General features: G+C 39.7%; 1 protein-coding gene and 1 long non-coding RNA gene across 3 annotated transcripts in view; one reads left to right on the top strand and one right to left on the bottom strand.

Annotated features, from left to right (window-relative positions):
• Positions 1 to 3,923, bottom strand: part of LOC147873265 (uncharacterized) — a 55,724-nt gene extending 51,801 nt beyond the window's left edge. Inside the window, exon 1 of the long non-coding RNA XR_015535889.1 lies at positions 3,638 to 3,923. This is a non-coding gene — a long non-coding RNA (uncharacterized LOC147873265). The remainder of the gene's footprint in view (positions 1 to 3,637) is intronic.
• Positions 1 to 19,042, top strand: part of C15 (homeobox protein C15) — a 64,335-nt gene that overhangs the window by 41,545 nt on the left and 3,748 nt on the right. The window contains exon 3 of one of the 2 annotated variants that reach the window (XM_087351670.1): positions 7,682 to 9,879. The exons of the other annotated variant lie outside the window; for it this stretch is intronic. Within the exon in view, the coding sequence (XP_087207796.1) occupies positions 7,682 to 8,015 (334 nt within the window). The 3' untranslated portion in view covers positions 8,016 to 9,879. Of the gene's footprint in view, positions 1 to 7,681; positions 9,880 to 19,042 lie in introns of those variants that run through there. 2 annotated transcript variants of the gene reach the window in all.

Raw genomic sequence — 19,042 nt, 5'->3', positions numbered from 1 at the left:
GGTATGCACTGAAAAAAAATCTCCGAAGAGTGATAGGCCAACTTCAAGCGGCATTTGTGCCACACTACCATCGTGCAGCAGGGGGTGGGTCTCTTTACAACATTAGCCCTCACACCCTCTTTCACCCCCCTGCCTCCTTCTGTGCTTTGTTAGAGTCGAGTTAGGAGACACTCTTACGATAATTGAGCTGACTAAGGGAGTGGTTTTCTGTGGCCCTGTTTCAACATTCATCCTTGCTTCGCCCTCTGGTACAACCGCTATATTTTTGGGTTCGTAGTACCGTAGGCTTGGAATGCTGGTTGTGTTGGAGGTGAAGGAAATAGAGCAACAAGCAGCTTCATAATTTTTAGTTTCTAAAAATAGGCTTATTCGATCAAATTATCCAATTCATTAAATGTAACTTATAGGTAATTAATATTTGTATAATTCAAGCCCAGCATTATTAATATTATAACTTTATACAGGTCTAACATCCACATTATTTCATATATAATGCTGTCTTCAGAAGAGCCCACAACTAGGTCATATATTAAGCCACTTGAATCTTAACCACTTCCTCACACCCTGTTTATTTAAGATTCATTTTAATATTATTCTCACGTGCAGTCTACTCCTAGGGTTTCGAGAGATCTACTCGCCTTGTTTTTTCATGACAAATCCTGTATGCATTACTGCCATGTGAACACGGTTAAGATTTAATTTCACCATTTAATGACGACATAGAATACATTTAGTCACAACAAATATTAATATCTTAAAATGACATCAAAAGAAATCACAATATCTCTGAACGCGTGAAAGCTAGATTATTTGTAAAAAGGTAACACTCCTAACTGCTAATCTAAGTCCTCGATCGTCTATCAACAATTGCTCATATAGGCTATAAGAGTGCATACATTTTTAAACTTCCTACTTCCAGGCCTACAAGTACAAGAAGGGGTAATTTAAATGTCTTCGAAATTTTATTAAACTTTTCCAGAAATCGGTTTAAGAAACAAAGCGTAAGGAACAAAGGAGAAACTGCGTCGCATTCATCCTCTTGAAAGTAACAAAAAGAAAATGCTAGGAGTGTATGAGGGTGTCTGCCGACCGACTAAAACCCTCGGCAGTTTAAAAAGTGGTAGCCCTTTGCATTATACACACAACGGTGCTCAATGCGAGTGAATAATGCATCTGATACACGACTCGGCTGTTTAGCGCGGTGAAATATTCACAAGGGCTGACGACACACGTCAACCTGGCGTTGGGGGCGCGGCGCCACTGTATGAGTGCGTCTCCGGTTTAAATCCCTCTCCTTCAGAACACAGAGGGCCTTTCATTCCGGGGTCCCGGATCGAGACCCGTAAGGGAACACGTATCACGCCCGTACAAAACAAGCAGCTAAAGTGCTGTTGACGAAGACTGTCTCCTGGGATGTTGTGAAGTATAGTATGGCAAAAACTGACCGATGTTCTAGGGGTTCTTATTGTCCCCATTGTCAGGGCTATGAAGACGGTAAGAACCTCTGAAACGCCGATAAACTTCTACCAGACTACACAGCGCAACAACTTAGAAGACAGTCACCTTCATACTCGCCGCCTTGAGAACTTCAAAACTGACAAAATCATTGTTTTCGATGCCCTGTTTCTTCTTACGTGTTTTGGAATTTACTTTTTAATTTGACTCAAATTCAATGCACTTTCTGAAGATGCATGGTGCAGTACATATAAGACATATAAATACAATCAAACATAGCGGTCGAGTAGTTAGCAGCCCTGCTTCATTTTTTGGGAGACTTTGGGTTTAAATCCAGATAAGAAAATTGGCTATACTGATGCTTTTCATGAATTACTTCAATCCCTACAGGCATATATCAGGATAATGCCTTAAATTAGGTCACGACCACTTCGTTGCATATCCCTTCCAATTTATTACCAATTAATCATCCTCTCATTCGACTCTACAGGCAATATTGTCTGAGCCACTGACAGCGTCGTTAAATAAATCTCAAATATATCAATAAATGGCTTGAATGGATTCATTCCAACAATATTGCACGGTGTCTCCGAACCGACAATTATAGCCTGCGGTTAGCATAACGCCATGTCACAGGTTTTCCCTTTTGTTTTCCATTTATAAAGACTCACACATACAAAATCTAGGCAGACGTTGGCTTAGTAAATACAGTAAATTTATCAATCAATACAGCGAAATTTGAGTCTCACTCAATTGCATTGGTCACCAAATCCATCACATACGATGCTTGCATGAAATTTGACATGTAAACAAACCACATTTTAACAAAGCATGCTACACGGTCTGTGTGTGTTCCGTTTGATTTATAAAAATTAACTTAATTCTTAAAAACGAATACAGATTATTTAGTTTGCGATGTTGTAGATCATGCCGTTTGAAACGTTTGGCATTTGTTTGTTTGCTGCAAGACTGTATGTTAGCTGAGAAACCAGAGCTGCCTTCTGTAATCATAAATGAATTTCGCATTCCATTTTGCTTATTCTTGCTGCTCACAGTTGATCGATTCTTTACAAATTCGAATTTATTCTGTTATTTTTTGTTCCCAGAAGTCCGATCACAAAGCACATATCGTATGCAAGTATGTTTCCTTTACAACAAACCACTCTTGTTTCCTACAAAATTTAGCTTTTACTGTAATGTCAAAAATGGTACATACAAGTCTCTCAATGCTCATTTTGAGTCTATGGAATTTCTGGAACCACTGGCGTTAATAAATTCTGCATTTATCACTTCTAATCGGTTCAACAATAAACAATTATACACACACTACTGGAGACTAAAAACTCTCCCCTTTCTGATGATGAAAGCAGTTGCAGGTCATGTCTGTCAGAATTCGTACAAAGGAGGAACAATGACATATATCAATTTACCTCGCTTTGTTTTGATTTTAAATCGGATCACGAAGCAGACAGACGTGCGAACAGACTCACTTCTCAATAATTCACATGCACTTTGCAGAAAAGAAGGAGAAATCGGGAAAGACAATGCGGTTTTTTAGTTGCGGCCGTGTTAAGAGAAACCGCGATAAGTTGCTTCCTGGACGCATCTTCAGAAGGCATATGACAGACTATAAGTCAAATGTATACACAGTCTTCGTCAGACTTAGAGCTGTTGTAAACAAGCTTAATTCATTTTTACGAAGGATAATGACTCTTGTGATTATGTCGTAATTGTTTTGCAGACATATTCGATTTCGATGTTTATCTAAGTTCTAAATATCGAATTGCTAATTTTAATTTCGGAGCTTTGATAATTAATATCGAAAGATTATTTCAAAATAAATGTCCATTGAATTCGTTTGCTATCACATTAGGTCGAGCAACAAAATAAGCTATGATTTACATAAAGCATTTTGCCCAATTTTTGTACAATAGGCCTGAGCTGCGTGTGCTAACAACGCGTTGCTAAAATGACGGACAGTCTGAATCTGAACTCGCCATCTTCATTTGTATGAAAGAAGAAAAAGCCACTTGAGAAAAATTCGTATTATCTGACATATCAGGGAATAAAAGTAAGCATTTATGTCAACAAATGAATACGACAGGTAATGAATATGCATCGTGGACTCACACAAATTTTATTGCAGTAACAAAGAGGAAAACATTAATGTGAATGTGCTCACCTTATATTCCGGCAAGATGGCACACACATTCACATCTGAGTAGCTCTGTGCCGACATCAATAAGGACTCGATTTTCAAATTGTGCGTGAGTAGAGTAAACCGATTCCTTCGACCGAACTCTTCACTAGATATCTGCCGACTGAATTTTCTTCTGGTTATTAGTAGTTATTATTAGTTAGTACACCGTATACTCAGAGCCACAGCATTGACAACAGTCAAAGAGACGAACACTGGAAACCTCAGCCACAGCTTCAGCGCATCCGGCGTGATTCAATAGCTCGATCTGCAAACGGGGCACATATCGACTGAAGACACACACTTATTTGTTAACTAGAATTTGTCTTCACTCGTATAGCATTCAAAAATATTTAAATGTAAATTTATTAATTGTTACTCACTAAACAGAGCATGAAATGGCTAATTTATTTTCAGTAAGAGTGTACTTCCATTTATTTCAATAAGATTGTTCTATGGACATTATTTTATAACATAGACACAACATTGACAGTAATGTAATAGGTTTATGTTAAAAAATACAGTAGATAGAACAGGGCCTATAAACAGAATATAGTAGTACAGGGACTCTTGATAATGTCTGAAGAACAGAATGAATGCGTATGATAAAACATAAAGAAATAAGGTTTTAGAACATCAGATAATTGCATGAAGTTGCATTTTACAGTGAGTATTAGTTACGAGTCTCAGTTACACACTTGTGGCTGTCCTCAGTAAGCAATTTAGCTTGGAAGAAAAGTCGAAAGATGGAGAGCTAAAGAACAGATAGCTCTGAAATTGTCAATTCTCGAAGAACATGTTGATTTGATAAATGAACCATTATTTGGCCCGCGTTTATCAGCAGACTGCGTGGACGGTGAAGTGGGAAAGCTAAACCATCTGTTTCAGAACTGAGGAAACGAGAGAAAAGATGTAGTTTGCAGGAATGTGGAGACTATTTTTTGTATTACAACAAAATTCTTGTGAAATTTTGTGGGATTTCAAATATTTGTAGCTAACATAAGAGGGAGACATTTCTAAAAGTTGTCTATCATTTTTAAATAGACTCATGTAATCTTCGTTAAACCCATATTTTGTATGTCTCCTGACTCTTGTGTCATAACGAGTTGTATGAGATTTCGGGTTCTCAAGGCGACGAATATGAAAATGACGTTGCGCCGTGCAGTCTGGTAGAAGGAGACAGCATGCAACTCTGAAACGTCGGTTAACTTCTGCTAGACTACACAGCGCAACATACGAAGGCAGACATGTTCTTTAAGAAGTATTTATTTGTTATGTTTTAATGCGCTTTAATGTTAAAAGTTTGAGGCACAGTACAAACATGCATCGGCAGTCAGCGCCTGGAAAAGTCAGCCGCAGATAATTTCGAAATTGCAAAGCTGCAGTAACGTCAGAACTAGTAACAGTTTTAATTCATTATGACCACAACACCGGGGCAAGTAATTTCCTTGTCATCTAATAAAAAACAGTCTGCAATAAAATAGTGCGTATTGGTTAATATGCCTTGTAATGACGCCGTACAACGGGGGCAGATAATTGACTGTCGCATATGATTAGTACGGATCCATGTAATTATACAGGGCTGAACAAAACTCACATATGACCTACAGTGTAGTGAAGAGTACACTTCGATCTACGTTTTTTCTCCAGCGTAAGAGCCCAAGTCTTTCACAAACATAAACCAGAAAATAGATTATGTATGATTTGAGGTTTTCACAGCGGTGAGTATGAAGATTTCTGTCTTCTGTGCGCTGTGTAGTCTGGTCGATGTTTACCAACGTTTCGGAGGTCATACTGCCTCCGTCATCAGGACGATTATTTCTAAGTTATCTATGCTATGAAGATTTCTGTCTTCTGGGTTGTTGCGCCGTGTAGTCTGGTCGTTGTTTACCAACGTTTCAGAGGTCATACTGCCTCCGTCATCAGGACGATTCTTTCTAAGTTATCTACGCTATGAAGAGTTCTGTCTTCTGGGTTGTTGCGCCGTGTAGTCTGGTCGATATTTACCAACGTTTCAGAGGCCATACTGCCTCCGTCAACAGGGCACTAACTGAATCCTTCCTCATCTTCCCAATTCATCGTTCAGACAAGTTTTCCTGCAAAGCACGAAGTAGCATCGTCAACAGACCCAGAATTATGCGCCAGTCTAAGATGGGATCTATGGGCTATGGATGTGTTGTAACTTGCAAGGAATCGAAGCCGAAGTCCATAACAGAAAGCGGTTTGCGTGCTGGTTCGTCGCTAAAAACGATTCACGCTGAGGTCTACGCAACGCTAAGGTCCCGGCTAGCAACGGGCTGGGGAGTTTAATTAAGGTTTTAATTAATTATGAAAGCTTTAGAGGCTTCAGCACATGTAACGATGGACAGTCGAGGCGAAAACAAGTGGCCCACTGCACCTGTCCAGGCTGTTAATATTGAGGTTGACAACATTAACTACCGTTTAGAACATATTCTTGCTTCATTATCATTTCTATTTTTTAATAATTTTTGTATTTTTCCATCTCCGTACTCTGTAATTCTCTACCTATAAATCCGTCCTTCGCTCTATTAACTACAATTAACCATGTTCTTCTTGTCGCCTAAAACTGTTCATTTTCTGCTTGTCATGTTTATTTAATTCGTTGTGAGATTTCATATTTTCACGGTGGCGTGTCTTCTGTTTTGTTGCGCAGTGTAGTCTGGTAGAAAGTGCCTCCATTTTCAGAGCGATTGCCCTGAGTTTACAACCACAGTTCTTAGTGAAAATTTTGTTTCACATCGGTCGGAATAATATCTACTAAACATGAAATATATATGTATCATTTGAGGTTTTCACAGCGGTGAGTATGAAGATTTCTGTCTTCCGGGTTGTTGCGCTGTGTAGTCTGGTCGATGTTAACCAACGTTTCAGAGGTCATACTGCCTCCGTCATCAGGGCGATTCTTTCTAAGTTATCTACGCTATGAAGATTTCTGTCTTCTGGATTGTTGCGCTGTGTAGTCTGGTCGATGTTAACCAACGTTTCAGAGATCATACTGCCACGGTCATTAGAGCTATGAATCGGCGCAACAACCCGGAAGACAGAATGAAATATATACATTTAATTAAAAACGACTTGTCGTACCATTTAATGGCAAGCTTACGTAACATGGAGTAGGTAAATTATGGGCGTACACCTCGTTAAGATCTGTAACGTTTATTGATATCTCCTAGGGTTAATTCGGACTACAAAGCAGCTGCATGAAGAACTATAGACCTAATGCTTCGGGGACGGCGTTAATTTTGAGTGATTTACTCTACATCAAGGATTCTGCTCCATTAAGCTATATTAATACAACCAAAATCCATTAACATTGTAACATACCTAATTTTATAAGACGACTATTTGTCAGTTATCGTTTGGGAAACGACGCTTAGTAACACAGGCATGCCATTTTCTGTGTTTTTTATTGATACAGTTGCAGTTCATCCAGATTTCAAGACTTAGGAACCGACGTTTAATAAGATGAAGTGGTCTAGACGTTGAAGCGGTGACTGTCCTGCAGTTTAGTGTGTGGTGTAGTTTGCGTTAACCCACTCCGAAACTCTGTCAACTGACCTGGATTAAACCTTATCTCGCAGGACCGTTCAGAACACACACATAAACACATTACAGTTTTAAAGCCCGTCATGCATAGTTCAGTGTCTAGTTATTAAAACAATGTTCGTGGCAGCGTTTCTAGGGTTCACTGCTTCGTGTGTTGTGATCTGAAGGTACCTGAGGGCAAGTCTTTGCCATGCACTCCGTAACGAAGGAAACAGGAATAAATATTATCACACATAAAATTTTGAAGGAAACAGTCGTGGCCTGTTTCAAGGTACTGCACTATAATTTCTTCGATGGACTGAAAAACACGAACTCTTTAAGCAGGTTAGTAGGCCTTCGGACTTCCCGAATTTGAAGCATGACAGCTAACCTGTCGTTTACATCACTGAAAGAAAAGTTTTGTAGCGCCACGAGCGAGGAAAATTTTTCCTAACAGTGCGTATTTACACTTTGTCTTGACAGGAGACAAACAGCGGAGGAGCGTGAAGCTGAGAGGCAGGCCGCCAATAGGCTTATGATGTCACTGCAGGCTGAAGCGCTCAGCAAGGGGATGTACCACGCGGCAGAACGAGGCTCAGCGCCGGGCGATACGACGCTACACCTGCACCACCACGCGTCGAGCGCAGCGAATAACACGTCTCTCAGCGCCCTGCAGAACCTGCAGCCTTGGGCTGGCGGCGGTCCAGCCGCCACTCTGCAACCACCGCCTGTGGACCACCACCACCAACCGCCTCCACCCCCACAGCCGCCACACTACAGCATAAATCCACCCCCGCTAGCCTCACCTATTTGCTAAGCACGCCTGTCAATCAGCGCACGACAGAGTGAAGTTCCCGGAGTCATTACGCACGAAGATTAGATCGGCTCGTCGTGGACGCAAAGCGGATGGACTGAGTGCCAAATAACTTTGCCATGACGCAGGAGACGAAAATTAAACCACTAGTAACCCTGAACCACCATCCTTCCCATAGTTGCCATATGGTTAGGTTTCTTTAAGCCTCAGGGCTTAATGCACTGAACTACGTTTCTCTTACGTCACACCCATAGAATTTGTAAACCAGTGACTTTATTTACAATTAATAAATTGCCCATAAATTATTAAATCAAATTCTTTAGCTGCATTTACGTTAGAAGAAACACAAAGCTGTCCCAGTGCTGAAGCATCATTCCATAAAGACGAATAGGGGTACCAGCTGGAGGGGAATGGTCAGCTTCACGCTCCGGCCGTCTTATCTCAAGGGTAGGTGCTTAACACGGCTCATTTTGCTCTGTATGCCACGCCAGCATTTCACCGCGAAAGCCTGGGTTTAACTCCGATTTCTTCGGTTTTCTCCTGGCATATCCTTCCACCACTGCTCTATATTCACTCATATAATCTGGGGGATGGACAAGAGGTCCCATTAGCGACCCATTTCCACAGTCATAGTCTCACCCCATCGCAAATATAACAGATAATTTTAGTTGCGGTCAGAAGAATACATTGCAATTGTAACGAGCGTTTAAGATTTCATAAAGGCAAATCTCACAAGAGATGGTGGAAGGACAACAAATAAATCAAACAGAATTTGGTTGTATTGTAGAAATTCTGGATTTCATAGCGAAGTAAATATAAATAGTGGTCTTCTGGGTTATTTCGCCGGACATTATGCTTCTCCAAAATGTTGGCACATATCGAAAATATTGCCCAGCGCAACAACCCAGAAGACTATCAAATATACTGGATATTTTGTTTGCGCTGGGAGGTCAACAGCCATTTGCAATGTCACGTTCAATACTATGGTTTCTCAGAATTTTGTGCAAGCCAAATACTAACAGAATTGTTATGGCGTCTTGGGCATTGTACATTGTCTAATGTAGCCTGTACCTGAGCTGTCAAATTCCGAAACGTTTTATATATATATATATATAATACTATCGTATTGGCAAATGTATATTGAATGGTGTTCAATTTCTGATCCATGTGGCCCACTGTATGCGCAGAAGGACACGTGACTTATCCGGGAAATCCCAGGAACTTGTTCCATTAGTTTAGAGAGCAGCGCCAGATGTCACCCTGAAACACTTGCGAGTGTGTACATAGTTTCTCGTTGCTGTATAATAGAGTTTTATAAGATACTTTGCAAATGGAATATACAAACGGCATGTAAATACATTTTGTAGAAATAAGTCGTCAATGATTCAATTTACATTTATTTTTTGAATGACAGTTTTAGAAAAGTTAACAATTTTCCGCTGACATCAATTTTATTTCTTTCCGAAAATGAATGGAATATTGAATCATGCTTAGAGTATAAATGAGTATCTGTATAAATATGTACATTGAAATTAATATAATTTAAGTGAAGATGTCACACTTAAAAGCAAACAGCACGACATGTACAGAAACTGCCCGTATTTCTCAGTGTAGATGTTTTAGAGTGTGAAGCTTGTAAACTTTCAGTATGTTTATGAGTAATCAAGTGATTGGACTTTGTAAATACATAGGCTACAAGCACTTCAGTATGACAGGAAGGAAATATTAAAAAACTTGCCGCATCATAGCAAAGAGAAGAATTTCTTAGTATGACTTCACCAAAGTTATGCACCCAAATTTGTTCTACTCGATTCTAAGCAATTCAACAAAACTTGCAATAGATAAAATAAAAGCTACTATAGAATTATTAACGCAAAGTGATTTCCCATAATCCCGCATGTGAGACGTATGTCCGTGTGTAAATCCTCTGTTCCCTGATAACCTGAGTTCAATTCCTTAGTCGTTTTCATGGCCACAAACTTCGAATTTGTATGTAGAGAATCCTCCCAAGTACATAAGATTCTTTATCTCAGAATTTGTTTTGAATTGGGTGAGGATAATATGTCTACAGCGTGATAGGTAAAGAAAACTTTATCTGCATATAAATGGAAATAGAATGGATAAATACACGAGCTTATTGTATATCTTTAAAAAATCATACAATTCAGTTATATTAAACACTACACGAGACCTTAACTAAGTGTGGAACACCCAAGAAACTTTTTCGGTTAATTAAAATATACGGAATGATGTAAGTAGTAGAGTTTGCATGATAAATTCTTATCTCTTGATTTTATAACTTACTTTACAATAGACTTAAACAATTAATGCTTCATAATTACGGAAATTAGGAAAAGGTCTAACTTTTATAAATTTAAGATAGATAATTTTTCAAAATTCAAGTGGGTTCAGTGCAAAGAAAGAGAAGGAACACGTGCCTTAGCAGAAGAAAATCTAATACGTGAAATGCCTTACGGAATGTGTAGGCATTTTTTTTTTCAACTGCGCATAACTCAATGACTTCGAAGTTCGTCTGTTGTGCAAATAAGCCTATAGATTGAAAAGTTAATATGCAGCACCGTACTGAAATACATAAATTATTTTTCAAGAACTTTCAGGCCGAAACTGCTGAATATATGAAAATAGTACTGAAGGTTCGAATTTAAATTTAAATATTTGACTCAAGTGGTTACTTCCAAACATTCTCTTTGCCACTTGGTCTTAAAACATCGACGCATGGTCTTCCTCAGGATGACACACGACGTGCCTTGCTTCTTGGTTCCCGTTGAACATCCTTTCTGAGCGCATACGTCACTCGAACCGACTGTATGGCAAAACACACGTGAACCTATTGCGGTCGTATTAAGGTTCTCTGATTGCAGCCTAGAGATCTAGGCGAGACGGCCCGTCCTGTACTTTTACTACCGCCGATGATTAAACGAAGAGGGACAAGTTCACGACGAACACAAACAAGCGGGACACAGTCTGATCTATTTTGTTGGAGAAAAAGCGGAATACGTATAGGAAAGTTGTCATAAAATGGGATACCATTTGTACATTGTAGAAAGTAAGCATTTCTTGTAAAAAAATTTAATTTTAAGAAATGTTACAATATGCTATATCTTCACAATATTTGAAATGTAATGCCAAATTTAATTTTTTTAAGACAGATAGAAACATCCATCCAATGAAAAATTGGTAATTAATTTTGAATAGCACCATAAACAAAACGTTTTCCTAATGCAGAACTCGACGCCAGTTTAAATTGAGAAAAAGCGCAATATTGATGTTTTCTAATCACCTTATTTGCAAAGCATAATCACATGCACTCGAACATTCTGTACAATACAAAAGGGTCTCGCTCAAGTACGAAGCAGGAATGCCATCCACACGAAAACTGCATTCGCCTTTGTTTCCTTCTTCCACCAAGTGAAGACACTAAACCACAAGAACGGAAATGTAATTCGTCTGTCTGTTGTTCACCTCATTTTGTGAATTACCATCTGCACGCTATGGATTTCCGACACTAATATTTTTATTCTTTTTCTTTGTGTTTGTGTGTCACGAAAGAAGAAAATAACAAAACAATCATGTAGGGGTCTGCCTTAATGATTGCTTTTATCACCGTTAGTAAAGATTGTCTGTCTCGTATTTCACAAGAAATTGTTTGGAAATCGGCAATAAAACAGAGACACGGTTATGAAGAATTCAACTAGCCACTCTTTTGTTGTCTAATCCTAAAGAAAGAATATGTTTTGGAGAAACGACACGAGCAGTTATGTTTTATTTGTTCTGACACGAACAAGGCTATTATGATTGTCTACTTATTTTTGATATCCAACTAAATTGCCTAAGAAGAGAAACATTGTGAACTACAAGGCAACCCAGGTCATTCAGCTTGTTCGGAAACAATCACGCCAAGATGAAACGTCTATTTTTTTTTAAATAGACTAAATTGTTAGAACTCCTAACCATAGGCGTATTTGTTTTCTACATTTCTCCTAGCATTAAAACACTTTTCTTTTTCTTTCTTTACTTGGATTTCTTACACTCATGGGATTTTGCGTCTTGTAGCCTGGTTAAAAGTTTACCGTCGTTTCAGAGGTGCTTGATGCCTCAGGGTGAGACCCTGATGATACGCGTTTCAGTGGTAACTTTATGGTCAAAACCAAAATCTAATATCAAAGTAAAATGTGTCCACGAGTTATGTAGTGTTCACGGGAAATAGCAAACGGTATAACACACGTAAGCAGGTTACGTCCAGTCCCTTCTAAAGACTTACACATTCACTATTCACAACCATCTACTTCTAGATATAATTTCGCAACCCCCACGGACAGAGAGACGACCTGATAAGCAAGTCAGGTTAGTCAGTGACCCGGAATAGATTAGAACCTGGTACCGCCTGAAGACAAATCGGTCACATCACCACTGTAACAACCCGTTTGTCGTCACCAGTGTGAAATGAAGAGCTCACATGCATCGCCTCCAAGTGTCAGTCCTGCCTTTACGTGTATTTCAAAAAAATAGCGTACATATGTTACCATAATCCCACTGAAATGCGTGATTCATTAGCTAACTGCTTCCAGCAGATCGGAAAGGGAGATTGAAACACAAGCGTTTATATATTCAAACCCCGACATATAATATCTTTATGGAAAACTCATTTGAATCAATTCCAAATTGAAACAAACGAGTGAGGCGCCGGGTAAAGAGATCAGTTGTCATGGCAACCCGTCCGGCGTTTGTCTGGTTATTAGAGGAGGGTGAGTATGACAGAAAACAGCACCCCCAACTGTTCCTCATGCCTAGTGACGGCAGAGGCCTGCAACAGATCACATACGTCCCCCTTCAAACAGCAGCGCTATATCGTGATAAGGCCCACACTTAACAGCGACAATGCTAACTAAACGTGACTTAGTAATTCTATAGTTGAGACCAGGACATAAGCAAACACGTGAGACGGAATAGGCGTCATAAAGGAAAAATCAAAACACATGAACAAATTTCGTACTGGTGTATTCTGAGTTTGAACCTCTATTAAGCACAAGGGATTTTTGTTTTTTTCAGAACGGAACATTACAAGTGTGGAGGAAATAATAAAAGCGAGAGAGGACGTTGTTTTTTTTATTTAACAATGCTTTACCAATTACATTGTGTTTGAATGACGAGTTATAAAGAATGTGAAAGGAGAAAACCCTGGAACTGTTTAATCACTCGCCTGGAGATACAAACAAACAAAATTGGAAGCTTCGTCAGGCCAATCAGTCGGTCTGTGGCAGATCTCCAGACACGAGATGTAACACCCACCGCGCCTCGTTCAGTGCGGTTCACACATTCGTAAATGTAAAATATACTTAAAAACACTGGCAAGGTCGCCTGTTGTGTGACACAACATTGGAATAAATATATTTATTTGTTTTTAATTTATTTTATGGGTTATTTAACGACATTGTCACTAGTTCAGATAACATAACGTCGGATGCAGGAAGTTTAGTGAATATTAAAGGACAAAAGATATTTAAAAGGTCATGACCTAATTTTAGGTACTATCATGCATTGTACTGGACGGACTGAGAAAAAGTACGGGAACCGAACTCAGGATAGCCGGTTTATGGGTCATTATAGGATTAATAGAGTTGTTCCGAATATAAAAACAAAACGCCATACAGGCAATTCTTGTTACGCTTGGGCTTGAAAACGGCACAGTCCGCTGTAAATTAAGACTACTACAATGTTGTGACGAAACCCCCAAAAGACTTCGATAAGGAAGGCGGATGCTCAAGGTATCACAACAATAAACTGGTTCCACAGATCCACCGAGATAGATAAATCTTACAGTTGCTCATTAGTGTTAGTGCTGGCGCGTATTAATTTAGCACATTTAATCTGTCCCGTAGCAATGGATTCTTGCCGCGACCCGTTTTATGCTTATCTCAATAATCAAAGGCAAAACCCCTGCCGACTCGCTCTGCGATGTATAAGTTAATTAATTCTCACAGAGATCCCATATTTCATCCCTCTGCTGCTGCTGGTCCAGCCAGCCTCCTCTCCATCAAATTATTTTCTGCGTTAATACACTTATTGCCTTTGAAAGTAGAGGGCGGAGCGCGCCTGTTGTGAATCGAATTAACTTCTCGTTTAGAACAGCGACAATGATTGAGAGGGCTGTATCTTGTCTGGAAGCTGTTTGTCCAACTTTCTGCCCACCACACAGCAAACCCCAAGCTCTGCACAGACGAGATTAAATTCGATGCGATAATATGAACAATGAGCAGAAACACAAGATCAAGATATTGATAACGCAAACTATTATACTTCACGATATAATAGATGCGCGTTGGTGATGATCACAAAAAACATAAAACTACTTAAATTCATGTAGGATTTGAGGTTTTCACAGCGGTGAATATGGAGATTTCTGTCTTCCGGGTTGTTGCGCTGTGTAGTCTGTTCGATGTTTACCAACTTTTCAGAGGTCATACTGCCTCCGTCATCAGGTCGATGAATATTCATATGACCTCTGAAACGTTGGTAAACATCGACCAGACTACACAGCGCAACAACCCAGAAGACAGAAAGCTTCATACTTAAATTCAGTTTTGAGTTAACCCTTTAAAGTCCAGTGGCGATTATACGTCCCACCTGTTTTGAAAATCAATAACTCTGGTTTTATTTAAGAGTTTCGTATGATTCTCACTGCAAACAAGGATTATTTCCTTAAACAGCATTAAGTGTAGCTCTGTAATTGAGAAGTGTTGTATTTTCTTTGAGGTGTGTTCTGAATGTTTAAATATTGTTTAGGTGAGTTTTGGCTTGGAAGCGTTAGCGTATTTTGACTTAACTTTCCGCCACCACAGGCTATTTAACAATAACATTTTAAACGCCACTACAAACTCGTTTCAAGAGACATGTGTTCTAAAGCACGCAGAAAGCCGTACGAATTAACGCATCAACTCAACTGGTCTTTGAACATGCGCTGTTGGGAGTCTCGGAGACGTCCCTGATCTAGTTAGATCGACGGAGTCACTGGAGACTTAGGAGCCAACAAGTTAAATGTAGAGGAGGCCGAGAGCGTTGTCTGCAGGGAATTGCGTACAATTGCCCCGTTACGCACGAAAACACGCACACACACAGCGTAACTGCTCCATTCAACTGCAGACGCCAGGCTTAGAGTGTCACATACCCTTGTAACACCGCCAGTCTGATACGTATTAGCCAAGTCCAAATACGGGAACTACAAAGCTGTATTACCCTGACTAACATAAGAATATAATTTTATTTGTATTATTCGTTAACCTCGACTTTAATTGTGCACATATTAGTCTGTTTTGCACATTGACTACTGTCTGAAATACATTATATCAGCATTTCAGGAGTTATATTCCCGTTATCTTTAAGCTCTAGTTTAATAGGCCTATTAACGTCCTATCTACACTCAGGTCTTCCATTTGGCATATATATATATATATATATATCAAGTTTCAGATCAAAACATGCATGCTTCATGCCTTAACTTAATTTTTCATCAGCTGCCCTAACTAATACAGACATGGATATCGACATTTCAACATACAAAATCATGACATGTAACACGTAACACGGCAAAAATACCAAACAATTTTCACTAACCCTTACATTAATTCAGATAGAAGATGCCTTATTTTGTTTACAGTTTGATATAATTTCCATTTATGAAATACCTCAAATAAACTTTACAATTACTTTTCACTTATCAGCGAATTATCACCTTTCTAACATGGAACGGTTTAATAAAATGCACTATAGACATTACAGTGATTAGTATAAAACAGACATATTTATTGCCTGTAAAGATTAAAATCTAATACGAGCCGGCAATATTTAGTAATCAGCGGCCCCACAGAGCAATTGTGAGGGCTGTTGTTCCTAATCCACTTTCCTGGACAAGCCTCTTGGCGCAGAACAAACTACATTTTGACGACCGTCCCTGGAAGCATGATCGATGTTCGATTGTCTATTATCTTGTTTGATGTTAAATGAAAGTTTCGCTAAGCCACGTGTCCCAGGGGCCTGTGCATTGTGCCTTGTTCTACCTGTCACCAGATAACACGCCACGCAGCGCCGCGTGGCGACAGAACAGTAGATTGCCAACTGCCAGCGTCTGGGCTACATTCTATTGCTAAGCGGCTCACAAAGAGGGCAAAAGTGTGTCTGGGAGCAAGTAGAAAGTCACTCCAGCCCTTTCAGAACTAAATGCACAATTTGGCAGGACAAAACTACAAGTCGACAGAGGTTTGGGAGTTTGATTCCAGAAACCTATACAGGCTCTTTTGAGACCCTCCGAAAAGCTTAAATTCGCGTGGTATGTCTGTCCGTACGCATGAAATAACCAACTAATGGATAAACCAACCCTTTAAAGCCCAGTGGTACATGCGTACGGCCTTCATCGTCAGGGTGATAGTCCTGGAGGCAGTTCGCACCTCTGAAACGTCGATAAATTTATACCAGAATACACGACGCAACAACCCAGAAGACAGCATCTTCATTCTCGCCGACGTGAGAACCTGAAATCTCACTTCGGGTGATTAGTTGCCACCGTGCTGCTAGATGTTATCACACTTTTAGTTTTAAGATTAGTGATAATGATTAGGATAGAATTAGAATTAGATTAGAATTTTCGCTTTTCGCAACGAGACATCGCGAGCTGTGTTCCTTCCTGGGCTGCAGTGAATGCCAACGAAGAAACTGGAAACAGGAAGTGGCAGACAGCTGAACGTTCTTCATACCAGTCCAACGTTTCGGGAACCGACACACAACTTTCTGTTTCCTGAATGAGTGGTGTGAGTGGGTGGCGCCCATGTTTGTTTGTGTGGTCCGTTCTGGTCGCGGCTTTCGACCGCGTTTCTTTGCTGACAGTCGCACTCCGGTACCTCATTAGAACCCATTTTATTGGCAGGTACAAAAACCACCAGTTCCATCTTGCGGTCATTCACAGGAAAGGCTGTAACGATGATTATAAGGAGGACTCTTTAAAATGTTAGCTATATACTTTTTACTACCGCAAAGTGGGTATAATGACGCACATGAGATCTGAGTCTATACACACATATCGTGCATTCAAGTTGCCGCCATTGAAAAAGCGAAGTAATGACACTTTTCCAAATAATTTTATTTAAAAAAGGGAAATACTTCATCTCAAATCATCTCCTCCACTCATCTGAGTAAAAGGTCACAATTTTTTTTCAAATAAATATAACACCGTGTTATTAATCGTAAATAAAACATTAGTAAAATGAATGGTCTAAAATGAACATGCAAGGATACTGGTTGACTGTACTCTACCTTTAAGTCTCAGAAGTAAAATCCGTTACAAAATTTTAATATAAAGATAACTAATAAATCATTCTAAATTGTGGCGAAGTTAAAATATTTGGAAACGGCAGTAACAAATCATAATTACTTTCACAAGAAAATTAGGTGCAGATTAATATCGGGAAATAATTGCTACGATTTACTAGGGAGATTAAAATATAAACTAACCAGACTACAAAGTAGTCGGATGTTTTTATGGACGTGAAATTTGTCTCTCGCCTTAAAGGAAGAACATGGAACTAATAGCAGACTGAGGTTGTTTCAAAACAAAGCGCGGAGGAGAATATTACACGACAAAGGGAGAAAGTGGAGGATAGAGACAGTAAAATATAAGACTCTTTACAGTTCCCAGTCTTCATAAAATATTATTACGGTTCGCCTAAAAATGGAAAAGAAAGATTCATTTACCAATTAGTTGGTTAATGTTAAATAGTTAAAAATATAAAATTATATGAAAGTGACAGCGCCCCCTCCCCCTACAACATACACACACAGGCTACAGCGGTGTGCTGACTCTCAGTGCAAGAACACGCAGGTTCAAAACCACTATTGCACAAGCCTGCCAAAAAACACGATCCTTAGCCAGTTTCATCCACTTCTCATCCTCACAACCGATTTCCCTAAGATCTATGGCGATGTTGCCACGTAGACATGACAGCGAAAGTCGGGAGTTCCAGAATAAGGGAAAGCGGTGTTGAATTAGACAGAGGTACTGAAGAAAACCATGAAAAAACGTACCTCCTTCGCTAAAATGTCAATGTGGCAACATCGCCGCCAAGTTATATTATTCATAAATAAATAGCGTAGCCACTTAACAACTCGTCCTAGGTATAAAAATTACAGTACTTAAGATCGAAAACACAATTTGCAACAACTTTTCCCTGCTAACATTTTTCCTTATTTTGATAAGTAACCGAGTTCACCTGCGACCCCAGACTTAGGGACTTCCCGCTTAAAGGCAACTTAAAATATTTTAAATGCGTACGTGCAGATAAACCAGTAGATCACAGCACTTTATACATCATTAACATCTGATGTGCAGGGTTTCTAAAACTTTTTGCGCTTACGAAATTTATCGCAAATTCTGCGACATCATACGCTTTACGACTCAATGTTGTAGCTCCTTTTACGTGGTGACCACTTTCACCCCTTCTGAGAACGGTCGTAGTTCTTGATGCTGCAAAGAAATCTCAGCGCTGTAGCACGGTCTAGACTGGTAGACACCTGAAACGTTGGTAAACTTCTACCAGAAGACAGCCATCTTCTTACTCATCGTGAAAACCTGAAATCCTTCAAAGGCGAAACTATCGGCGAACGACGGAGTTCCGTCGAGTCCTCGAAATATAAAGCGTGATAGGATGTCCCTACAAAACACAACTTTTGGCCTGATTGTTCCTTTGTGTTCCGTTCAACATGCATTCTTTTTCTACATGTTCTTCTCTCTACGGAAATGCAATGAATGTAATTTTGTTGGAGGGAGACAGAGTAGCGTTGCCAACACAGATGTTCGTGCTTTGTGCTCGATTCACTTGTCACTGCGCTCGCAATGTTCTGCATGAGGACATCTGATAGCCGTGTGACACCTTCTGGCGTGTGGAGACGCTGCAGCTTGTAAGGGGGCTCTGTATTCCCCATAGGGGTCACGGAAAAGTCGCGTGACCTCCCAATATTGCACT

The sequence above is a fragment of the Zootermopsis nevadensis genome, unplaced genomic scaffold, assembly GCF_977971745.1.
Source record: "Zootermopsis nevadensis isolate Lab colony 2312 unplaced genomic scaffold, Znev_1.0 Znev_ptg000020l, whole genome shotgun sequence".
Taxonomy (NCBI): Eukaryota; Metazoa; Arthropoda; class Insecta; order Blattodea; family Termopsidae; genus Zootermopsis; species Zootermopsis nevadensis.
The sequence above is the reverse complement of the archived record's forward strand: the minus strand, read 5'-3'. Positions and strand labels throughout refer to the sequence as shown.